General features: G+C 41.1%; 1 protein-coding gene across 3 annotated transcripts in view; it reads left to right on the top strand.

Annotated features, from left to right (window-relative positions):
- Positions 1-13,009: 13,009 nt before the first annotated feature.
- Positions 13,010-24,539, top strand: part of ST6GALNAC5 (ST6 N-acetylgalactosaminide alpha-2,6-sialyltransferase 5) — a 65,022-nt gene continuing 53,492 nt past the window's right edge. The window contains exons 1-2 of one of the 3 annotated variants that reach the window (XM_064428585.1): positions 13,010-13,370; positions 14,007-14,228. In XM_064428585.1, the coding sequence (XP_064284655.1) occupies positions 13,305-13,370; positions 14,007-14,228 (288 nt within the window). In that variant the 5' untranslated portion in view covers positions 13,010-13,304. Of the gene's footprint in view, positions 13,371-13,421; positions 13,662-14,006; positions 14,229-24,539 lie in introns of those variants that run through there. The other 2 variants (XM_064428582.1, XM_064428584.1) reach the window with 2 other exon arrangements.

Below are 24,539 nucleotides of genomic sequence, written 5' to 3'. Positions count from 1 at the left end.
TCACACACTCCAACTCTTTTCACTCCTCTCTTGGTGGTCAGCAAGGTGAGCAAAATTAGGAATGTCAAAGAGAGAGGGCAAACCAGTTAAAACTTCACTTTCAGAGGTAAGAACTTCTCCTCCTTAAAACATCATCAGCTGTTCCATTTGTTTTGCACCACAATGGTTATCCTGTATAGATTCAATTCCTCTGGATTAGTGTAAATCTCATTGTTTCTTCTGTCAGCCTATATTTAGCACATTATCTAACTTGCTGGTTGGAGTCTGTCCATTGGTACATGAAAGAGCAGTAGGTTAATTTGCTTTGTGGGAGCACAGGTTGCTTCCTCATCAGTGCACAGGGAGTGATGCACATCTGCCTGTACTGACATCACTGTGCTCCAGCCTCCTGTAGTTATTGAGTAGAGATAGGACATGGAATACACACCTTTTCTTATCTACCTCTGTCTCCTCTGGTCCTCTGTGTTTTCACAGTCCCCATCACAAACAGAGCTCAGCTTCAGCAAAATGAAAACAAAAAACTCAGGGTACCTTCTGAAAACCCAGTTCCTTCAGTCTGTTACAGAAATTAGCCGCAAAATGTTGTAAAGATTTCCTAACATTTCAACCAAGAGTCAGCTCCCTTTCCTAATCTGTGGATGACAGTTGTTTCCCACCAATTAATGAAAATGTAAACTGATATTTGCCTATAATTTTGGAAGGGGACACTGGGTTTTATTGATCATTGCTATTGTAATCATTGCTGCTATTTTGGGTGAGTTTCTGTTTTCTCTCTCAAACAAATTATCTGAAGTTTAAGAGCTAACCTATCAACCAAGGAAGTTTTGAGATCTATAGTCACATATGTGTACATAGATATACACACATATGTTAGTGTGTATGTTAGAATCATCTGTTCCATGAAATTGCTATTTCATGACATTGGATTGGGGTATATCTTGATGGAAAGCACATTCTGATCAAATTTCTTTTCAGTAATTAGTGACATATGTGGGCTTGATTTTTTTTTTTTTATGGAAAAGAAACTAAAATGGAACCTAATTTTTTGAAACTACAAAATGCTTCAACTCATATTTGTTTCCAGTTTCTGCTTTTCAGGTTTATCATAACCTGTAAGCCAACATGTAACTAGATTGCAAGCATGTGATCCAGCAGCTTCTATGCAAGCACACCCCCCCACTGACTTCTGATGACTTAAGGGAAGCATCTTTTGCTGCTGGTGATGAGTTTGAGTCCTTACAAGTGTGAAGCTCTAGGTCCAAATGTGCTGAGAGGCTTAAAAATACCCATGAACAGAAATACAGATAATCAGTGTGCTGAAATGTCAGAGAAGTTACTCAAAAGTGTCATGATGCAGTTTCCTTATCACTGAAGCTATCCCTGATAGGAAAGAGAACTATAGGGTCCTCCATAATCTTTTTATAAGATCACTATGGCCTCATCCCTTTAGAACACTTGATACTCTTGGCTCTCTGGAGTGGAACAGGAATGAACACGTGGAACAGTTGGTCCTGAAATCTTTGATTTTGAGATTCAGTGCAAGTTCTACCTGAGTGGTTTATGAGGTAGATGTTAGGAAGGAGGCTTGAGGATTTAGCCCTATATGTCTCTCTGATTTGGAATCACAAGTATTTAAAACTCCATTATTGTTTTAGTAAAGCTGTTTAAGAATTTGCTGAAAACACTGTCTCCCTTGATTCTTAATGTCTACAGGATATTTCTTATGATAAATATTAATAATTTTCAAGGACATGGATGAATGCATTTTTATAATTATCAAAACCCAGACATACTGGTTTAGTGTTTAAAATTAATTATAGTATGGAAACCAGCATTCCATAAGGGAATTATATTAACTCATCAGAATGAGTTCATTTTGCCTTTCAATTTATATTTGTTGAATTTTATTTACTGATTTTGTATTTTTTGTATTCCTAAATGTTTGACTTGATGTATATTTAATTTAGATGACCATGTATTTGAACCTGCAACAAGTACATAAATACAAATAACTTCAGAGGAGAATAAGAGTAACTAATTTTCAAAAAGTGCCTTCAGTTGCAACATTCATTATGGTATGAGAATGGAAGATTAATATTGGTTTTCCTTCAGGATTCCTCAGTTTACTGTGTTAGTGAAGGGCCCACTCAATGTCCCACTACCTTACCTGGTTCTCCTGTGTACTACAATAATCATTACCTTCCACCCAAGAAACTTATTTAGTTGGCCATGTAGTGTTACCAACAATCTTTTTCATAGTGGGAATGATGGTCTGATTACACTTAATTGCAGAAGCCTGTGATAAATGGGAACCAGCTGCTTAGTGAGTTTCACCAGGTACCTCTCAGCATTTCACCTGGACTTTGCAGATTTCCCTGTTGCCATAGGGACTAATTCTAGCTTCCCAAATCTGTAGCACTGAGACTGGTGGGGGGTTACAGGTTATGGCTCTAAGTGAGCTGCCAGCGGAAGGATCTCTGCCAGCGTCTGTCTGCAAGATGTTCCAGGCTCATCTGGCATGAGAGAACAGCAACAGTAACTAGGGATGGGAAAGACTCTGGTAAGGGTTGATGTGCACTGGAGAGTACCTGTGGGGTAGGATGTTCTCTCAGCATTATTGATGCAGGAAAGCAGTACAAAAAAAAGTCTAAAATATCACAGAAGAGGGTTCTTGTATTTAATGTGGGGAAGCAGGAGGCCAAGGAGTGGAGGAAGGACCTGGGCTGCAGTTGCTCACATGATGCTTGGTTTGACTGAAGGAGTTTTCTTTCTATTTGTAGAGCCAAAGGCTTATTCATCCTAGTACTGCTGGTGTACTTCTGACTCTTTCAGAACACTGAAGAAATGTAATAAAGAAATTATCTAGCCTTTTGAGAATTCATAAGGATTTGTCCTTTGTCTTCATGGTGATATGTCTTCCTGCAAGGGGAGGAGCTACTTTTCCTTACATCCCCGGAGTGATCACAGCATGGAAGAGCAGTCCATAGTGCTTCCTTCATGAAGTCATGTGTAAATCCAAGTCTGAAGTGAAGTATTTTTTCATTTGAAGCCCCACTGTACCCTATGCAGGCCATTGTGAAGGTCCTCAGACTTGTGAGTTTTCAGTTTCGCTGTTAGTGAGGGACTCAGAGCAGTTCCACAGTTATCATGACTTCAGTTCCAAACTCTTTAGCTGAATCCTAATCTACTGCATATTTTGGAAGTAGTTTAGAAACCGTAGTTCCCTGCATACTCTGTTTTAGAGTCTCCAAAGGGTTACTAATGTATAACAAAATGGGACACTATTTTAAGGGCAGTTCTGCTCTAATGCAATCTACTTTAGAGTTGCCATCCAATCTCCCCAATATTTTGAAGACTGGTTTGCTTCCATTAGCAAAAATAGCACTGGAAGTGGGCACCCTTGACTAGTCTCCCTCGAAAGTCAAAACTGAGATAGTATTGTGATATTAGTATGCATCCTTGCTCAGAACAGTGTAACTGATGCCATACATTTACAGCAAATTTTTAAATTTCCATCATAGTAAAGAGAAACTGTCATTCAATCCAGTGAAATGCTTTCTCAGCGTCAAAAGATGCTATTACCACAGGACTGGCATCATTTTTCATCTTAAAGAGGATATTAAACAAGCACAGCAAATTCATGCAGGTGAGCCTACTGTACTAAACATAAAATGAAACCACGCATTGTTCAGGATGAATTATTTTAATGCTTATACTTTGAGTCAATTGGCCAATAACTTTCCAATTTGTTAATACTTGCATTTAGGAATAAAATGGATCAATGTAACCTATATTGGTATATGTTTCTGTCTGTTTCAATGTTGCCAGAATCAGCACCCTGCAGTCAGGGAAGTATCTGCTGGTCAGCACCTAGTTTGCATAATGTAGTGTTACAAAGATGAAAAAAACAGCCAACATCAGCTGGCAAAAAAAAAAAAAAAAAAAAAAAAAAAAGGTTCCCCTTTTGAAATGTGAAGGCTAACCTTGTCTAATGATTACAAGATTTATGGACAATTCAATAGCAATAGACTATAAAAGTGATAGGTCAGGCCACGTGTACACAAAGACTAAGCAGCTTTGGGTGAGATAAAAGATAAGGCAAAGATCCAGCTTAGATCCATAGCTCTATTTTCAAGACAGCCCAGCATGCTGAGCAGTAACATCTTTATACAGAAATACTTAGGTTTGAGTTTAGCAATATATTTTAATCACAGAGATTTGAATAAATAGCCTCCCTTTTCGTGGATCTTGTGCTCCAGGCAGAGGGAAGCAAAGATGTTATTTCCCTTTACACTACTTTATTGAGATTCAGAAATGTCATTTCACTTACTTTGGGTGCGATCAGGGAGCATCCATTGCATACCATACTTTCTGTGTACCCTCTTCAAATTTTAAATCCTGATTAGCTGCCTTGAAATGTCAGCAGCCATAGGCAGCTTTAGACCCCACAGATTTCTTTTCTGTTTGTGTGAGTGAAACAGGGCAGATCAGACTTACAATTTTCATAATGTTTTGGTTGACTTCTGGACTGTCTGTGATGCAAAGACATTGTTTATCCCTGACACACCCTTCAAAGTGCTTCTCACCTTGCACTGTTTCTGTGTTTGTTGCTCTTTCTACCCTCCTCTAATCCCTTCCCCTTCCTCTCTCACCTTTCAAATTTGTAAAGCTGTGAAGAGAGCAGTCTTTCTTCTGAATGTTAGTTAATAATATCCAGACTGTGAAACTAAAACTTACAGTACTGCATTTCGAATTAATCAGAAAGACATGCTGTAATAATATAGCTACAGACAAGGAGCTCTGCTAGCAGTCACCCAGTGCTCTGTTGAAAAGCAGCTTGCCAAGCAGACCAATCATTAGCCAATTACATCGTGGAGCTCTGTATGGAATGGATTTGGTACATACATGGCAGAGCAGATGGTGGGGAAGAGTAGCCAGGGAGGACCTAGTCCAGCTGCTTAATGGCTGGACAAAGAAAGGCTGAAAAGAAAAGGGAAAGAAAAGAGCACAAGTGGTTTTAGTTGAAGATGAGGATGGGGGGATTTGAGAATGCTTTCTGTTGGGTGTTGGTTGCTGGTATGATGTGTAGGAACAATTAGTACAGGTAATTTGAAAGCACTGCAGTGATCATGGCTCCTGGTTCAGGTCTGCATGTTTTCTTGTAGGTCCTTGTGCTTTGCTGTCTAGGGAGGTGATACAAAGCAAAAAGGGCTGAGGAAAGGAAACTGCAAGCCAGAGTTGGACCATATGCCTAAAACGTTTGCTAATAGAGGCTGGCTCAGCTTCTCATGAAATGAGCCTGTGCATAGCCTGTCTTTGTCTCCTGGTGAGAGTGAGGAAAACAGGTTTTTTTCTCAATGCGCATTAGTCTTTCATGTGTCTCATCAGCTTTTGATAACTGCTGATTGTAATTCAGGAAAGACTGTGGGGCTTCATAACTTCTGGTAGCTAGAAATGTGCAGAATCAGAGTCAAGTAATGTTCTGAGCCAGTATTTGTGTGAGGTCACTTCCCACCCCATTCTGTTTGAAACTTCTTTCAAGCTGAGATGGGAGAGGTTGCTATTGCAGCAATCCTCAGGTGATGCTGAGAAATAAGAATTCTTGGGTTTGAGAAGTCAAGAAGGTTCAAGTTTCCAACACAGCCTTCTAATTTTCAGTGCCCAACTTTAGGCTTTGTGGGTTACAGTACCCAAGGTACTGAATATTCACAGTTGAGTGAGCAACATTCCTTACCTTCACTACACAACAGTCTTCTAGAAATAGGGATGAAGCTACCTAAATTTTGTGAGGACTAGTTCCTGTATAGACAACTCTTGAATATGAATAGTGCTTAGGAAAAAAATGTTGAGGATCCAAAGATATTTACGAAGTCAGTTTGATTAAAATGATTGGGCCAGCTATACAAACAACACTGATACATAATTCCTTCTCACTTAAGAAGAAACACTGTCAATGTTTGCTTACCAGCAGGATATTAAAATATATACCAAAAAAATCTCCAAAAGCAGCAGCTGAACAAACACAGAACAAGTATTACATTATTTAATACTAAAATACCATGCCCATTTATTCACTTTTCTGCTAAGCTTTGGTTCTTCTTTCCTTTTTGTAAGTTCTTGAACCACATCCCATAGTCCTTCAATGCAGCAGACTGCTCATGAGCTGGAGCTGATGTGCAGATGGACCCAAGCTCCTCTGCACCGGCTCCAGAGTGGGAGATGTGAGCCAGCTTCATCCCAGAAGGCTTTAGTCAGTGATGTGGTTCTGTGCCTGAGTTAATGTGCCAGAAGAGACGTGCTTTCACATTCCAAGCTCTGCATTTTCCAGACTGATACTGCTTAGAAGCAGAGAAGCTCATTTATCAATGGACAGAAAGTGAACCCGCCAAAGTGGAGGAACCACTGCTGGAGAGTGACTCAGGATTGTGACAGAGATGAAGCGGCAGGAGACTGAGCAGAGGAAGCTCACACAATGAGCAAGAACAGCTTGTGTCACGTTGCCACCTGTTCCTTTGACATCTGAATTTATGGTCTAAACCATAAATGGCCTAAGGCTTCATTTATTTGAAGTCAGGATAGAAACAGCACATGCTCTACACAGCTCAGTTTCACATTTCAAGTACCAAGCACATGAAAAACTGAACAAACCTTACAGAATTTGGGGGCTTTTGGTAACAAATAAAATTAGATACCATGCAAAACCATTGTAAAGGAAAAGATATCATATTAATACCATCTAAACTAAAACAAACCATAAACAAAAAATAAAAATTAAGTAAATAGATAAATATGAGTGTTTGAGGCCAAATGCAATTCCCACCAAGGAAATAATCAGATGGCAGTAAAAGTACTGGGGCAAAACTCTAGTTAGTATGTTTCTGGCCCTGTAGTTTATGGGAGAGGATAGACATATAATCATCACCTTGAATAAAATATGTGTCATGACTGGGAAAAGTACATGATTTTTTGAAGTCCTGTCACTTGAATAAAATCCGTGGGGCAGGTGGGGATGACAAAGGCTAGAGAATGTGATAACATGTATTATTAGCAATTCAAAGAAAGAAGGGTACAGCTGCTGCAGGAAATGTTGGATCCAGCTCTGCAGCTGAGCTGAATTTGGTCCTCTGCCCTGAAGTGTTAGAAAGAAAAATGAGTGTATGTAGCCATGGATTTGCTCTAATCCATGATTTGAGGATGCCAGTAGGCACCCAAGATATCTATCCTGTACAGAACCGAGAAGGCTTGTTTTCTATATTTGTTTAAGAGTGACAAATATCAATAATATGGCAGAAATGTTTAAACAAGGACACAGCACATCGTAAAGGAAAACAATCCATCTGTTTCAGCAGCTGGTTTCAAGCATCCAGTTAGGTGTCTATTGCAGTGAAGAAACTCTCCCAGGTTAGTTCCTATAATATTCATCCTGGCTAGAAGAGTTGTCTAGGGTGGTTTGCAGGACATGATTTGGACACAGAAAATAATTTTATAGCTGCTCTGTACTCTCTGGTAGTTTAGATTCCGTGTCCAATTGCAATTAACCAAGGAAGCTACATAAACATGGTCACTGTCTCCGTACCTTTCAAATGACTGCACCCCTGCCCGAGATCTCTGGTGTCTGGTAGCAGAGGTCTGTCCCCATCTAGCTCTGCAAATGGCCAGAACCAACACTGCCTTAACAGGCAGCTCACCTGAATGCAGAGATCCTCCTTCCATCTCTGTCAGCTTCTTGGGAAACAAGAGTACTCAGGACCTCTCAGCACTGCGGTGAGCCCCCAAGACTTTATTTATGTGTCTGTCTCTGGAGTATGCTGGGTAAACAGAAGACATTTGTACATTGCAAAGGTGGCCACTACATAATTTCAGGAGCACGCATGACTCAAGCATGAAATTGCTGAGCTATGACAGAAGTCACTGACAGCTACTCTCACACTGCACATTAACATTATTGCTCTGAATTAACACATATGCATACATAGTGATATACTATGTGAATAGTAAAGATGATTCCTCTAAATGTGTAGATTACCAACATAAGATCTGTATAGCTTGGTCACTAAAGGACTTTATTTGATTCTATGATTGTGCCTTTTCAGTTGGATGCTAGTGGATCCCCTTGTTGCCACAGTTTTTGCTCAACCTGTCATCATAAGCGATGTTTGTGTTTGTGTAAGAAATAGCAGGAGAGTTTTCTATCGACTTTCCAATAATACATAAAGAACTGTAAACCAATCCATAATGAGCACTTATTCTTCTTTGCTTCCTTTTTTACTCAGATGCTTCATGTCTGATATTTGCTTGGTGAGTTTTTAAAGTTTAGAAATTCTGTTGTGTTTAACACTTTGACTTCCTGTTGGTGTAGTTTTTCTCTCCAAAGGAACAAACATACGTAGACTGAAAACTGAGACATTCAGGATCCTCTTAAGATCTCATATATTACAGCAAAGATACCCCACATTTAAATGTATCCACTTATCTCTCACCAGATCATAGTAATGATGTCCTCAGTTGCTTTAGTCCATGTGTTAAATCTGTGCTCTGTTTATAGACAGGATATATACCTTCCTTCTCTTGTTTTGGTAGTGAATGGTAAAACAAAAGGCCGTGAAGGAGCTCCTGGTCATGCCTGTTTTGCTTCCACAAGTGGTGCTGGGTAAACTCCATCTCAAGCCTCCTGTGCTAATTTCTTAATCTTCAAAGATTCTGACTTTAGATGAAGAATTTTGAGTGCACTGTATATTCCAGCATATGTCTTGTTTAACTTCTCCAAAAAAGTAATTAGAATTAAGCACAGTGTTTCATGTGTGGTTTTAAAGCAGATGAGTCAGTTCAGTTGAGCTAGACATTGTTTCTGAAACATCCAATACCTTTATTTAGATTGGGGAGGAAACTAAGAAATAAGAAGGAAAAAACCAGCAGATTCAGCAGATCTTATCTCACTGTTTCCCCCTCCTGTTTTCATTTGCACTTCTATTTCCATGCAATATTTCATTTCTTTATGCATCTATCACTGTTTTCTTCTGTCAGAAGTTCAAAGGCAGCCTGCTTTCATAAAGGAGAGGCAGTATTGACTGATCTATAATATTGTTTCTACCTTTTTTGACCAATTCTCAATGCATATTTCAAGTTTTGAGAAGCATTTCATGAATCACTGGGCAGTTTGAAAAATCTATAGTGTAGGCTCATTACTTTGCTGGCTGCTGAATCTTTTCCATTGGTTGTGTTGCAAGGCAAAAATGCAGCCTTTTCTCTCAGGAAAAGAGGTTAAAATTTCATATATACATAAATAATAAAACAACACATGGAGGTGATATCAGTGTGATGTATTTCATTTTATATATACTTTTGACTGCCCTGCTGTCCATTAATTCACACAAACTCCCGTCATATTCCAACCTCCTTAGCACCTTTAGTCTTGCTTTTCTAGGTAGTCAGTCAAAAAAGGCTCCTTCTTTCCTCTGAAATGTGGCACTCCCAGCCATCCTCCCAAATGTCACTGGCTGCAGGCCCAGGACAAGCACTATTCTGTTCTATGCTAGTGATCATGGTTTAAGCTCCAACCTCATGAGGCTGCAGAAGTGGGAGCTTTCCACTTCCAAGTGAGCTCCTTGCCCCAGCAAGCAGAGATGGATAAAATGGCTATAAAATGGCTGTAGGAGTTTATTTCAGCAGGGCTAGGAGGCCCAGCTCCCGGAGACAGATCCAGGCATTCACAGACCACAGAATGTAATGGAAATTACAAAATGATGCAACTTACCAGGAGTCACTTTTAGATTAAATTTAAATATTTAACAAATTTTTTCCCTGTTTCCCACCTATCAAATCTTAGTAACTCATTCTGCATTTCAAAGGCATAAGGATATCAAAGTGGTCCCGATACAGTTAACCTCACCCCTTCAATCTATTTTAAGCACTTCTATCACCAATATTTTTCTGAAAAACACCTTCATACACATAGTGTGATGGGAATGTATTTAAGTGCCTTCAGCACTCCTGCAGAGTGACATGCAGAACTCACCTAGAGTTTAACTACTTATATCACACCAGATTCCTTTATTTCTCACTCTTTTGTGAAGGGTAGTAGATAAACAAAAACTCCCTTTTTCTTATTCTCTTTAAAATTAGGCACAGATCTAAATCAGTTCTCTAAAATATTACCTTTTTTTCTTTTTTTTTTCCAGCAAAAGAGCCACACTGCCATCAATGAGTCACAAAATAATTAAACATTTAAGACTGTCTGGGCTTTTGTTCTGAGGAGGTGACAAGGGTGCTGAAGGGTAGCTGCAGCTTCCAGTTTAGAGGCATTCTGTGTACTGACTGCATGTGCAAACACTCTGCCTCTGGTCATGGTGGAAAGGAGACAGACAGCAAGATCACACAGGCAGTAGACAGTGCACTTAGGGAAAACAACATCTGGGTCATCAGCAGAAGCACCAACCATTGCCCACATCCCAAATTCCACTGAATATTTTGGCTACCAGTTGCTGAGGTGCACTGGCATAAAGGCACCTCAGGTACTCATTGCAGGCCAACCATCATGTGGAAAGTATCTTTATAATTGTGCATTATATTAAGGTGTAAATTATGCTCTACAATCTCTATAGGAACTTCATGAGAAATCAGCCATAGCTTGAAAGGGTTATTTTATATCTATCTAAGGAAATCTCGGAAAGACAAACTGGGCTAAAATGCATTATAAAAAGGTAGTTATTTCATACATCCAGACATCTCAGGGGAAGTTACTCTTTGAGCAGTTTTATTTAGAACTCAGTGAAAGAGCTCTGCTGCTCCAAGTCCATTGCGAAATTTGTCTCTCTCTGCACCACTACTTCTTTCACAGATTTCTCACTCTGTATGGATTTTTATGTTGTCATTAGCATCTTGGGTCCTCCTGAAGCTGCCACAAGCAGATTTTTATTCCATATGGCTATTTTGTCAGCCTGTAGCTACAAGAAATATGAAAATGGGAAGGGTAAGTTTGAAGAGGAGACAACCCATACCATTCCATGCAGATAAAAAGCTCTCCTCAGTCAGATTTGGTTGAAAAGCCCTGCTACCACTCTACCACTTTTTCTCCTGGGCTAAGGAAAACAGCTGTTTATATTTTAATCTGTCTTTACACCCAGCTCTAAGGAGGAATAGAAATGCATGGATCGTTCATTATCCCTTGCATATAGAAAATAAATTGGTTGAAGCAGAAAGTCAAATGGACTTTAAGAAGTTTTCTGTATTGACTCATTTCCAAGTTGATTAAATGCTCTTAAGTGCAGCCTATGCTCTTCTCCGTGCAAATCTAGCTATTGGGTATATAGATTCATATTTACATGTATACAGATTCCAATAGTGTTAAAAGCCCCAAACCTCCAGACAGCTAGAAGTATTAGTTCACAGGAATTTAAAATTAAATTAAATAGCTGGGCTGTTTTCCAGATGATTTTTAAAGTTTCTGTGCTTACACAAAAACCTCCGTAGGATTTACATTACACTACTGTATTTGTTTCAGTGAGCATTTGACTGCCAAGAATGCGGTCTATGACCAAAATGGCAATCTAATTAAATATTTGACAAGCAGAAAGCTGGACATTATTCAAGTCAAGCATTAAATTAGAAAATTTAGTTTGTCTCCTTTATCAGTAGATTTTTAAATCAGCCTATTCTACCAAAACCCGTAACTTTAATGAATTTGGTCAGACATACTGTGTAACAGATGTCTAACATACAGCCAGGAGCCTAAATCATAAAAATGATGCTTTGCTTTGGCACGGCAAAATATATATGAAAGGTCAGTCACCAGCAACCTGCTTGCTGGTAGTTGAGAAACAGCACTGTAAAATGCATGAGCTGCCTTCTGTAGTCTCTTATAGGAAGACTTGGAGAGCCACAGATAATTTGCTTTCAATGATTCATCAAGTTGGCCCTTTGTTTCACTAATTTGAGTGTCAAGTGTAACCACATAATAAAGAATTACCGAGACCTGATAAGATTCTTCTTACATTGCTCTGTTTGTCTGAACAACTGGTACTGTTGAAACCAACCCTACAAACTGCATAAACAGCGAGTGTGTGTGCAATTGGCGTCTTCTCTGGAGTGATAAAGGTGTTTACTGCGTTATCCACTGGTGAAACACACCTTCATGTTTCTTTTCCCTTTCTTAAAAGGCACTAATTGCAGCATGCTGTGCCCATGTTAGATATGGCATTTGTTTCACTGTTAGTCCTCCAATGAATTAACAAAGATAAAAAATAGATTTCAATGACAATTCCAGCCTTGAGAAATGTGCTATTGTGACCATGGTTGAGTTACCCTGTTGATAGTTTTCTCCTTAATTTAATTTTTAATACTACATAGCTGTAGGTTAGATGTGAAGCCATATATTAGAGGCACTATTTCAATGAGTAGTTTCATGTGAAATAACTTCATGATTAGGAGATTGATTTTTTTTTATGCTGTCAGTCTAGTAACTTCATAAGAAAACAACCCTAAAAATGGCTTGTGTAGAAGGGGTACGTTTATACACGTGGAATTCCCACAGCAAAAGATATTTGTAATCTAGGGTCTGATAAAGTTTTCACAACTGAACTTTACACTATTTACACAAAGAAAGAATAAAAAACTTTAGAAGTGAGAGTGGGAAAATGTCCTCCTTCAGAAACCAGAGAGATGGCATGGGGAGCAAGTCTGTGAGATTTGATTTATAAGACGGAGAAAGCTTCTGTCAAAAGGGTTCGAAACCGGTTGTTAGAGCTTAGGCAAAATTGTGTGAGGGGGCATTGTCAGCGCCGCACAAGGAGTTGAGGGCGTCGATTTTTTACTAACGTGAATTTAAAGTATTGCCTGATCGCTGCCAGCTCCAGGAAACCCAGGTAGCGGTGGGAGAACCAGAAATTTTCCGCTAGGGAAAAATACAAATAATGTAATGTGAAGGTCGCGCCCCGGTACCACAAGCAGGACAGAGGCCTGGGCAGAGGGAGGGAGGGAAGGAAGGAGCTGCTGCCCCCGCTCCTGCTGGCTCGGGCTCGGAGCGGCGCCGCCCGCCCGGTGCCCGCGGCCATCCCGCCGCGGCCGCGCCCCCCGCGCCGCGGGCTCGCCGGCGGAGCAGCGCCCGGGCGGCAGGCAGAAGTTAACTTCCACCTGCCCTGAAGTCGCCGCTGCGCCGGCAGCAGGAGGCGGGGGCGGAGGCGGAGGCAGGCGGGGCAGCCGAGGACCCGGCTCTGGCAGGCTCCGAGGGTCCGGCCGAGTGTAATTCCCCCCTAATCTCCGCCACGGCGGCGCTTCCCTGGCCGAGCCATGTCTGCGGCTTCCCCGCCATGCCGAGCCTAGCGGGGAGCGGGAGGACTGGCGGCCGGGAGGCGCACAAAATGAAGACCCTGATGGTAAGTGCATTGTTGGCACGGCTCATCGCGGCTCCGGCGGCGGGGAGGAGAGCAGGGGAGCGGCGCGGAGCGGAGCTGCCCCGGGCACGCTGCACACGCTCCAGCCTTCGCCGGGCTGCATCCCCGCGGCTCTCCGGGATCGCGCGAAGGCGACCGAACCTTGGTGGCGGCGGCCAAGAACTTTCCGCCTGCTTTCTTTTATTCGTGTTGCTCGTGGTTTGGGGGTTTTGTGTGTGTGTGCGTTTTAAGGAGCGTACAGAAGACCGATCTGCTTAAAGGACGAGGCTGGAGGTATCTGGGCGGGGGGAAGCGCTACAGTCCCCAACACTCGTTAAAATGCACGAATGAGATGCCCAAAGGGGGACGGCGGCACGGGAATGAGAGGCGCCGGGTAGCGGGCGCACGGAGGGGAGAAGAGGCGAGGAAGCAGGGCTGGGGGAGAAGGAGGGAGCCACGGGAGCGGGCTGGCCAGGGGGCAGGAGGAGGACGGAGGGGCTTCCCCAGTTCTCTCCTCGCACTTCGGCCGGGTGTCTGGTGGGTGAAACTTGCGGGTGCGCCGGCGGGGAAGCGGCGCGCCCGGCCGGGCCCCGCGGCGGGGGGAGCCCGCTGAGCCGGCTCTCTCTCTGCCCCCCGCAGCGCCACGGGCTGGCCGTCTGCCTGGCGCTCACCACCATGTGCACCAGCTTGTTGCTCATGTACGGCGGCATCGGCATCGGCGGGGGCCGCCCGGAGCCGCGGCGGCGGCAGCAGCAGGTGGCGGCGGTGCCCAGCCGCCCGCCCGAGCGCGGCCAGCGCCACCCGGCTCTGCCCGTCGGGGCCGGCCTCCTGGAGGGATACATCAGCGTCCTGGAGCACAAGGTGAGCCGCCGGCCCGGGACTCCCCCTCCTTGCCGGCCCCCGGGGCAGCCGGACCCCGCGCTGGCCCGGCCTCCCTCGGGGGGCACCGACCCCGAAGCCGCCGAGCTCTCCCTCCTGCCCGGTTCCTCTCGGCGCGGTGGATGTGCCCTGCCTGCCTCCCTGCCGGGGTTGGCTTAAGCGGCCTCCGGGTGCCGTCGCGCCTGGCCCAAGAGCAGGAATTACCGGGGTCAGGAGCCGGGCTCCAGCCCGCGGCTGGGTATTTATGCAGTGCTGCTTCTCTTCTCCCCTGCACAGTACAGGGGGGTGGGGGAGAAGATGAAGTGTTTCTAATGTTGTGTGCTCTAGGTACAGTACAAATGTATGCTTATGATGATATTAGTAAGGGCTAAAGAACGAGGTTTATTTACTGGAGGGCAAAGTCAATAGGTGGGTGTTTATTCTTAGCTCATTTTGTCATAGGAAAAAAAGTCTCCTGCACAAATGACCTTTTCATCCCCCTTGTGGGAAGCAGAAGTTGTCACCCATGGTTTCCGTTCTAGAAATTTGGGGCACTTCTTTAATGGTGAACAAAATGATGTCCCTCCCCTTGACAGAGGAATTACCGGGCTGTATTGTCAGACTATAATACTTGTTTACCAGAGATAGGCAGGCTAAGCTTTGATGGCTCACAGGACAGATGTAGTGACATAAAGTGAGCAAGGTGGCACATCCATGCCAAAGAGATACTCTAGCTTCAGTAGTTTTCTTACAAGGCAGATTCCTCTGCTTTTTGTTTGGTGTTTGGTTTGTTGCTTTCACCTGGAAACTCCAAGGTCTTCCTCTTCCAAAACCGCAGATATAGTTTAGTCTACACACATCTTGCAGTAAAAATTTATTTTAAAAAATAAACAACAGAAATGAGGATTCACAACTTTCTTATGTTTTCACATCCAGACTGACAGTCTTCTGAAAGATATATTGTCAGACAAGTTACTGGGCTCAGTTTAGAGGTACTGTGTGAAGACTAGTGACTTTGATATACAGAGATTTTTATTGTTCCTTCTGGCATAACTTTCTATGCAAGAGTTATCTGTAGGGCTCTTAGCACAGAAAAATAGCACATGATGGTGCCTTGTAGGCTTTATTTACTTTCTTACATGGTTCTCCTGGAAATTCTCAGATGTAATGTCTATAGAAAAAGCAAGTTTGGCCATGGGCTTCTTACTGTCTGATGTGTGCTCTTGTAATTCTTTTGTTCTTCTTGAACATGACTTTAGTGGTAGGTGTAGATAGATGTGCACATGGTTGTTATATCCAGCAGTAATTAAAAAGTAATCTGTGGGCTTTTTGGCATGCATGTGTGATTCTGATAGCCTTCTGATTCTGATAAAACCTCACACTCGTTTCTCCAGACTCACAAACATCTCTCATTAACAGACCATACTTAAAGTCCCTGTTCTATTATATTCCAGGATAATTTTAATGTTTACTTGTCTTTTGGAGAAAGATGATCCTTTGTTTTTTTTAATATATTGTAATATGGCCCAAACCCCACAGATACTCTGTTTCTGAATTTCATTTCACACAGCTCATGCCTCACAGTAATAATCTCCTGAAGGTTTAATAACTTTTCCACCTAACTTCTGTGGGTCAGAAAGAATATTGTGCTATCCCTGCTGTGTTCCCTGCTTGCTTTGTCTGAATTTAATGCACATGAGATCATGCAGAGAGCTGTACCACTGTGGTATACAGAGCAGTGCATTACCATAAGGAGACTGGGGAGAAAGGGGCTTTGTCTCTTAATAATGTATTTATTTTTGTAATTTAATTTGGTAGTCCCATATATTTGTCACGGATTTACAATCCCAGAATACATAGGTTTCACCCATAATAAAAAATGGAGAATGCAAAAAAATCACAGAAAGTTGTGGTTTGGAAAAAGAAGGATTCAGGATTGGTGATGGTGGGAGAATGGGGAGAGAGCAAGAACTGAGGAATGGTGAGACATGTTCAGAGAACCTGTGATTTGGGTGGGACATTGGAAACTGCAAAGAAGACAACTTGAATAGCAAGTGAAATGAGGGAATTGGGGAAGTTTTAAGGAATGCGAAGAGAGCTACAGGAAGAGAGCAAGGTAAAATTCTGTTGCTGTGAACAGGACATGATATTTGAAGAGATGGGGAGGTCTGGGAGGAGATGAGAAGTATCTGTTGTTTGAGGACAACAGGCTTGCAAAGGTAAGGCAGGAATGAATTCAGCAATGGTACATGTTGTTTTGATAGCACATGGTGTGAAATGACAATGAATACTAGATTTTTCATAGTATGGCTTCCTTAATTTCCCATCTAGAATCTTGGAATTACTTGTCAAGTTGAATGACCTAAAGCTGAATGACCATTATACAAAAATCATCCTTGGTATGTGCACATGCATGAATGACAGGTAGCAGTAGACCTGGATCTGGTAGCAGTGGAATGTCTGGATCATTCTTGTGTTTGTTTCTGGATCCCATAATTTGCTTTAAGAGAAAAATCTCCTTTCATGTTCGTGGTGTACCCATTCTGGTGCATTTAATGAGAGTAAGTATGCACATATATGTAGAAGCTGTATGCCATGTAGTGAAGTTAGTAATCCATAATCACAATGTCAGTATTGACACATGAGCTGTGTAAGTATGTGGTAGTAAAGATGTTTCTCTTCAGGGATGAAATTGAACAATTGTCCTCATTGTGAAATATCATGTATTACAAATGTCTGTCACTACTAGCAATACAGCTCATTTAGTAGTGCTGGATGATCATGTATGGAGACTATTTGCCAGAAAATCTGGGCACTTAGTACTAAGCAACAATGATTTTGAAATATAGCCTGCAATATTATAATTAGCAATTATTTTTCTCCTTTTATTTTATATTCAGTAAGAATTGTAGTTCCTCATCCATACTGTCAAGATAAGCAGGCAGTCTCTGAGAATACAGTAAAATATGTCTTTTTTTTTACTAGGTTGAAGAGGTTTTTTGCAGGAGTTTCTAGTCTTTGCTTTCATAGTTCCTGCAAGCCCATTTTTCCATGAGTCAAGCATCAGAGATCAGAACCCTGTACTTAGCTTTAGTAGCCTTTCACAGTTTAGCAGTGCATACTTAATTTTTGTTGAGCTGAATCCTTGGAACAAAAAAAAAAAAATCAGAAATGCTTGGATTCAGATGCAAGTGGATCCTTGTCATTTCACCTCTGCACGTCCCAGAGTAACAGCAGTTGACAGGCATTGTTGATGGATGTTTGAAATGAATAAATAGTATCTCTTTTTGTTCCCGTAGCCATATGTTGTATCCTAAAAAAATCTCACATTTTGAACAGAAAATACAGTTTGCTGATAGTTGTTATTGAGAGGTCAAGGACTAAAACAAAGGGAAGAAGTGGTGGCTTCTACTTCCAGGAGCTGCTGGTTCCCACGGAGGCACTTTGAGTGTAGCACTGCTTAGCTACGGCATCTGCTCTGCAGTTAGAAAGGACAAGAGTCCTACACTGTCAAAGTGACATCTTTCATGAATTCTGTGGGTGTTATCCTGAAATTAAAGGGGTTTTGTCACTGGCATTGAGGGAAGCAGAATTATGCTCTTCTGTGCGGAGGCATGGGGATAAGCCTTTCTGTTGATTTATCATAGTGCTAGCAAGAAATTACAATGCTAATATTTTTAAAGCGATTACTGCATACAAATAAGAGAATGTTAATGAAAGTAGGAAACCTAGCACTGCTCCAGAACTTGCAAGAAATAAATATTTAACCATTATATTATGATTCTGAAATGAATGTGAGAACATGTCTCTGGATAGTTAAAAGGCTTTTTACCCAGTATTGACTCAACAGTTGGTGCTGCAAATAAAATATGAGTTTGTCACGTATGTAATTGAATAATATTTCAAGCCATCAGGGATTTTGTTTCTTAGAAAATAAAAAAAAAATTAAAATCAATTCTACAGTCAAAATGTATGATTTATTAGAAACACTTTTAAATACCTTAAGAGCGAATTGAGATCAACATGGTAATTTAAGTGATCACAATGATTTCTTAATTTATGATAATGTGAATTATCATATGCAAAGAAATCTTGATGATCCCTCTAAATTAATGCAGATCAGAGAATAGTGTAGTTAATGAAGTGTTTGAGGAAGAGTCATTGTACAAATAGTGCTGCTATAGCTCCTTAATCTCCAAGTTGCAGGAAGTTGCTCTTGGGTGAAACAACTTTTTTTGGATAGTAAACTTTGTGCACTTAAAATCAGGTGGGAATCTTGCCATGTTTTATATTATTATTAGTAATTATTAAATCAAATGAGTTTGGAATTTTAATTTTTACCTCACTAAACCATTGACAGTTTGGGGCTGGATAATTTCGGGGGGCTTCACTAAACCAGCTTTCATAACTAAACATAGAGATGAAGAGGAATCAAATTATTTTGAAGGTTTTATTGTTTTTGTTTTAATGAATTTATCACAGAACCATAATGTATCTTACAGCAAAACAGCTTATCTTGCCTGAGGTGGGATCAAGGCCACAGAGTTATGTAAACCACGTACCATGATTTCATTACATGTTCCTATTTGCCCCTGAAATTCTCACCTGCAAAGGAAGGAACACAAACTTTATTATACAATTAAGGATTTGATGGAGCTTTTATTATGTGAGAGATCCACAAGGGGGAGACTTTATTCTAGAATAACCTTGTTGGGGACACTTCCCTCTATCAGAGACCTAGGCAAGGTGGGAGTCCAAAACGCCCTTTCCTCAGTGCTCTCTTGGCTTCCTGGCTTTTTGTATTTTTTGGTACCGTAGTTACCTACCACTGATAAGCTGTAGGTTTATTTAAATCCTTACAAAGTTGTTGTCTTAAAAAAAAAAAATCATGACAGTCAGGGAATGTAACTGAATATCCACACACAGGGAGCAGAGACAATTGTTATTCCAGATTTACAAAGCTTTTAAATAATGAGTGTACTGTGCTTTACAATTTCTTACTTTTGAGCTACTGCAGTACTGTGCTTTTTCAGGCTTACCTTCATTTTGATGATCCTTGTCTAAAATTTTTAGTAGTTTCTGTGTGCACTAGCTGCTCACACAGGGCAATACAGAGCCCGCAGCAATGACAGCAAATTATGGTACATTTTCCTGTTTTCCAGGTTGCTTGGCATCTCTGCAAGGAACCAGTAGTTCTAGCATGGCTCTGCTTCTACTGAGAATATTTTGAAATATTTTTAAATGTTTACATGTTGGTATCAGCTGCTGCAAGTAATACTTTACAGTTAACACTATTGCCTAATTCTTTCTAAAATAAGTGCTGTTAAGATGAAATCTAAATAGCAGGGGTGGTAGTGAGTCCAGGCAGGGGTCAGCATCTGTTGCTTAAAAAATTATCTCAAAAGAGCAAAGGTACTATTAAATATTGAAATGTCCCCGAGAACTGAAAGATGCTTGGTATGCATCTGGTGCATGATGTTGTAAATGCTCATTAATGTAGCGTGATAGATAAAAACCTACCCAACCACAAACTAGCCATGTTCTGATCATTTCCTGGTGATTGGGAAGAAAAAGGAGAGACTATCATTGTTGTAATACTGAAAACAAGAGTAGTTTTGGAGTTTATACTGGATGAAGATCTTGCCCTATGTAATTTATGACATTATGTGATATAGCTTTATTCTTTCATAGAAACTGAAGCAAAAAGTTTATTTCAGAGACTGTTTCGCAAGATATCGATGATTTATTTCAGTAAAAACATAAATAGCAAGTAGTCAGGTCGACAGTTAATGCAGAATTGGGTTTTAATTTTCTCACATTTTAAAAAAGTCACATCTCACCGCAGTATCTGATACCATATATTGGTCATGACATGTTATCTTATTTTTGCAACTGACCAAGACACAGTGTTTGTTTGTTGGAGTTTTGTTTTGTTTTTGTTTTTTTTTGTTTGTAGAAGAAAAACTGGAGTAGCATGAAGATATTCATTTTTGCGCTTCTTTTTTATGACAGATTCTAGATTATATGAATTTTTCAAAAATTATCCTGATTTGTGAAAGGTGAAGAATGAGTAAATATGCTCTTTTCTGTTTTATGGATATCATACACATAATATTTTAATATGTGGGTGCTGTCTGTTTTCCTCATGTGCTTCCCTGTCTTCTTTTATGAACATACAAAATGCTTAATTCAGTGGATTTGCAAAATACTTTCAGGCAGGGAATTGGTGACACTTTGTTAGTGAAATTTGTTCATCTTTCATGCAAAGCCCCTTAATTTTTTTTTTTCTCTGCACTTTCAATGACCACATTTGTATTTTTAGTATGTGTTGAAGTATATTATATTTGATAACCATTTAAAGTTGCTATATTGTGCACTTCTTTTTCACATGATCTTTCACTGTGAGCATTCTAGGCTATTTTCATCTTCCTGTGAAGACAAAGTGTTCTTTTGAAGGTTCTTAATCCTTGGTGGAAGCAAGTCTGAACTAAATGAGATTTTCAATGACAGGAAATGTAATTTTTGCTCACAGCTGATGGATATCTCTCAATAGAGTTCCTTAAATTCTCCCTTTCTGCTTGTCCTGGGGCATAAGTGGATATTGAGTGTCATCCTAACTATGTGATATCCTCAAAGCAGTAGATTGCAGGTGGTTTTCTTTTCCCAGTGACCTTCCTTACCACTGTCACCTGTATTGCTCAGTAACACTCTGTGTGCATGTCCTTGGTGCTGGGGTTGCACTGATAGGAAGAACTCAGTGCATTAATTGAACTTCTAATTAGGGCAATTATGATCAAATCAGCAGTCGTTTGGTGCTGATATAAGCAGATGTGACAGCACAAAAGCTACTTTGAAGGTGAGGTGAAGCATCATGGTATTTAACCTCACTCTGTTTCACCTCATCCCTCCGCAATCTCCATTAGCATCACTCTCTCTAAGAGTTAAAACCTGAAGTGCTAAGACCAGTTAACCACTAAGGTTTGTTGTCAGCTGAAAAAGCAAGTATTTCCAGTTCAAAAACTGCTGTTAATTGTTCTCTATTGTCAGTCCGGAAATAGCCAAATGCAGTTAAAAATAGGAGTCAAGTAGGAAGAGAGGGATCTAGTCAAAGCTGAAACTTTCTGCCTTCAGAGGTTCTGTTTGCAACAGAAGTGCAAAATACAGAGCGAGGAGTGGAGCTCTGAGGTGTCCCTTGATAGTCTGTATGAAAGACAGAGCTGGGCACTGAGGAGCACGTACACATTGCTGTAGAGAATCCAGCACCTTTGAACTGGCTTAGGCAAATCTGGTAACACTTTGTGTCTGGGCTGTGTTCAGAGTGACACAGGAAGGAAGAGAAGCACAGTGTTTATTACATGCAATAGTGAATACTGAATCCTTACTGAAGCCTTGTGAGAGAACTTCAGAAGAAGATTGAGTTATTTTAAAACAGAGAGGGAAAACTGGTACATTTAATAGATTAGTAGAGTTATTTTTTCACAATGACAGTGTAGTACAAAGTGTTTGTTGTCCAAGATAAGGGAACAATAATGAGTTTGTATGGTATACAGGCAGCATAGATCAGGTTTTCTTAATTCAGATTTAATAATATGGACTGTTGTAAGTAATACAGAACAAGAATATATAAATATGTGTCTTGTTGAATACAACATGTTAGGAATTCATTGCAGCCGTAAAAAATTTCCATTACAGAATGGATGGCTTAGTTAGAAATAACATGGAAGATGAAAATGTTTCTCAATAAACATTCAGTATATTTGGAATATGCATTTTTGTTTTGCAAATAATATATTTTGAATTTAGTGTGTTATTAGCATCCTCAGGTGTTAATATTGATGTTAATATTGCAGAAGCAAAATACTCTGTAAGTTTTGTACTGTTAAAATATGTCTTGCCCACAGCTATAGCAGGTCATAAAAGTAGATGCAATAACAGCAGAGCATCAGTCCAAGAGCTAGCTCTAAAGAAAAGAAAAATTCCACAGTGCAAATTTGTGCAAATGTACATCTCTACCAAGCCTTGTGCACAGGAAAGTTAAGGGAGCTCTTGTTATGTTTAAGAAATGGCTGGCTGAAACACAGGGTTCCAGAGACCACGTTCATCACCGTGTATGGGCTGCTTACCAGCTTGCCGGCATGAAGCTAAAACCTTTTGTCCCAGTTTGAGAGACCAGGCTGTGTTTTGCAGACAGTGACGTGTGTTACAGCCGGGCTCATTCTCTTCTGAACTTTCTTGCCTGTATTCCTGTTCTCTGTGGACAGGCACTTCTGTTCCATTTCAGTGAACTTCATGCTTGGGCTTGTACAAAACAGCATCTGAGAAAGCATATAACTACAGAATCCTAGAACCCTATCATGGTTTGGCTTGGACAAGGGACCTTAAAGATTATTTTGTTTCGCTCCTCACCCTGCAGTGGGCAGGGACACTTCCCACTAGACCAGGTTGTTCCAAGCCTTGTAACATCTGGCCTTGAACAATTCCAGAGATGGGGCAGCCACAGCTTCTCTGGGCAGCCTGTGCCAGGGCCTCACCACACTTACAGTGAAGACTTTTCTCCTAATATCCAGTCAACACCTATTCTCTTTCAGTTCAATCCCTCTTGTCACAGGATGCAATGTTTTCTGCTTCAGCTCTACTGTATTTCATGTATAGTACACACCAAATTCAATAAAATGAGGGATGTAATAATCTAAGAGTATATTTTAAACAACCACAGTTGACATCGCAGACAGGAAGGTAGCGTGTGGCTGTGGGCTGATGAAATGGTGCAGAGATTCCAAGGCTGGCAGAGGCTGGGTCACTAAGTCTGCCTGGTGTAGTTTGAGACAGCCTTGTTAGCTTGAAACCAGAATAGTCACGCTGTATCTGAGCGAGTAAATCCTGGTCTTTGGCAGCCACATTTCTTCTGGAGCTGGGCTGGCTCTGCACGGTGCTTTCTGTAGCATTTGGAGGTCAAGGTAGGTGGAAGCTGCGTGGAGTGCCTGGGGAATAGTGGTAAAGACGTGCCAACAACACATCTGGACAGTTCTCAAGTGCTGTGCCAAGACCTGAAATTGCATTTGGTATTCTAGCTGTTCTTTAGCTTTGGCCATGCAAATTGTGTACACCTTGTATTTGAAGAGACTGAACCATTGGCCACAGCAAAGACATATTTAGAAAACATAGTTTCCAGGACTTGTCCATGGTCCTTATGAGAAAGCTTTTGGCCAAATACATGGAAGCAGTGCTTTCCCAGCTTTATCCTCAGTCTTAGTGCAGAGCTGAGGGGCTCACAGGGGGTATGTGCTGTTGTACAACCTGTGCTATCCCTTCCCTGCTTTACTCCAGCTTTCAGTGTGGCGTCTTTGGGTCAGTCCTTCTGGCACTTGGCCTCATTTCATCCGTGGAGATTAAAATAATGTCACATGTGCTCCTAAATTTGATTGCTGTCCGTTTTAGTCCTAATGCTACTGTAAAAGGGTTAGTTTTACACATCTCAGCGTACTGGTTGACTCTAAAGTAGAAACAAAAAACCTCAAAATACAGCTAGGGTTCTGAATGCAGCTGCCGAAGCATTGCAGTTAGCAGTGCCTGTCCTTGCTCAGCTCATCTGCCTGTGCCTGGATAATTGCAGGTGAACTCCTGTTAAAAAAAAAAAAAAAAAAAAAAAAAAGATAAAACACTAAATGTTATATTTAGGTAATTTCTTAGAGTTTATATTCCATAAAATGGTCATTGTTGATATTATTGATAACTATCTGAAATACATTTTACAAATAAAATGCCTGTAACAAAGTCACTGCTATTTCCATTTTTTCACCTCCTTATGTATTCTTTTTGTAACACCACTCCAGATTTTTTCTGTTTTTAATAGTGATTCATGAGCCTTAGGAAGAATGAGACACTTTGTTATAATATTGCTCACATTATCCATGAGAACTCCCTCAGCCATGAATGGGACTGTACATAATACCCAGCCCTTCAGTGAGGGTTTTCCCAGTGCCAGCTGACATGATGTCTGAGCATATGTCAGGATGGGATTTTGCCAGCAGACAGGAGCACACTCTGCCCTCCCTTTGAGCTGGTTGGAGATGCACAGGCTCTGCTCTGGCAGCACAGCCACTGCACTTTGCCTGTTGCTAAGCCAGAACTAATAAGCTTGACTGAAAGGCAGGGTTTATTGTCCTGGGCTCAGCATTTGTAGTGTGGTTATGTAGCTTTCACGTGGAGCTTTTGTGAGTGCTGCAGTCGGCTCCTGGGCAGCGCTGCTGTGTGGTTGGCTGTGTGGAGCATGGTCAGTACTTGCCTGCATCGCCCAGAAAAAACTGCTGGTCC

Source organism: Passer domesticus, chromosome 7, assembly GCF_036417665.1.
Source record: "Passer domesticus isolate bPasDom1 chromosome 7, bPasDom1.hap1, whole genome shotgun sequence".
In the NCBI taxonomy this organism is placed as follows: Eukaryota; Metazoa; Chordata; class Aves; order Passeriformes; family Passeridae; genus Passer; species Passer domesticus.
This window is presented reverse-complemented; position numbering and strand designations above follow the sequence as displayed.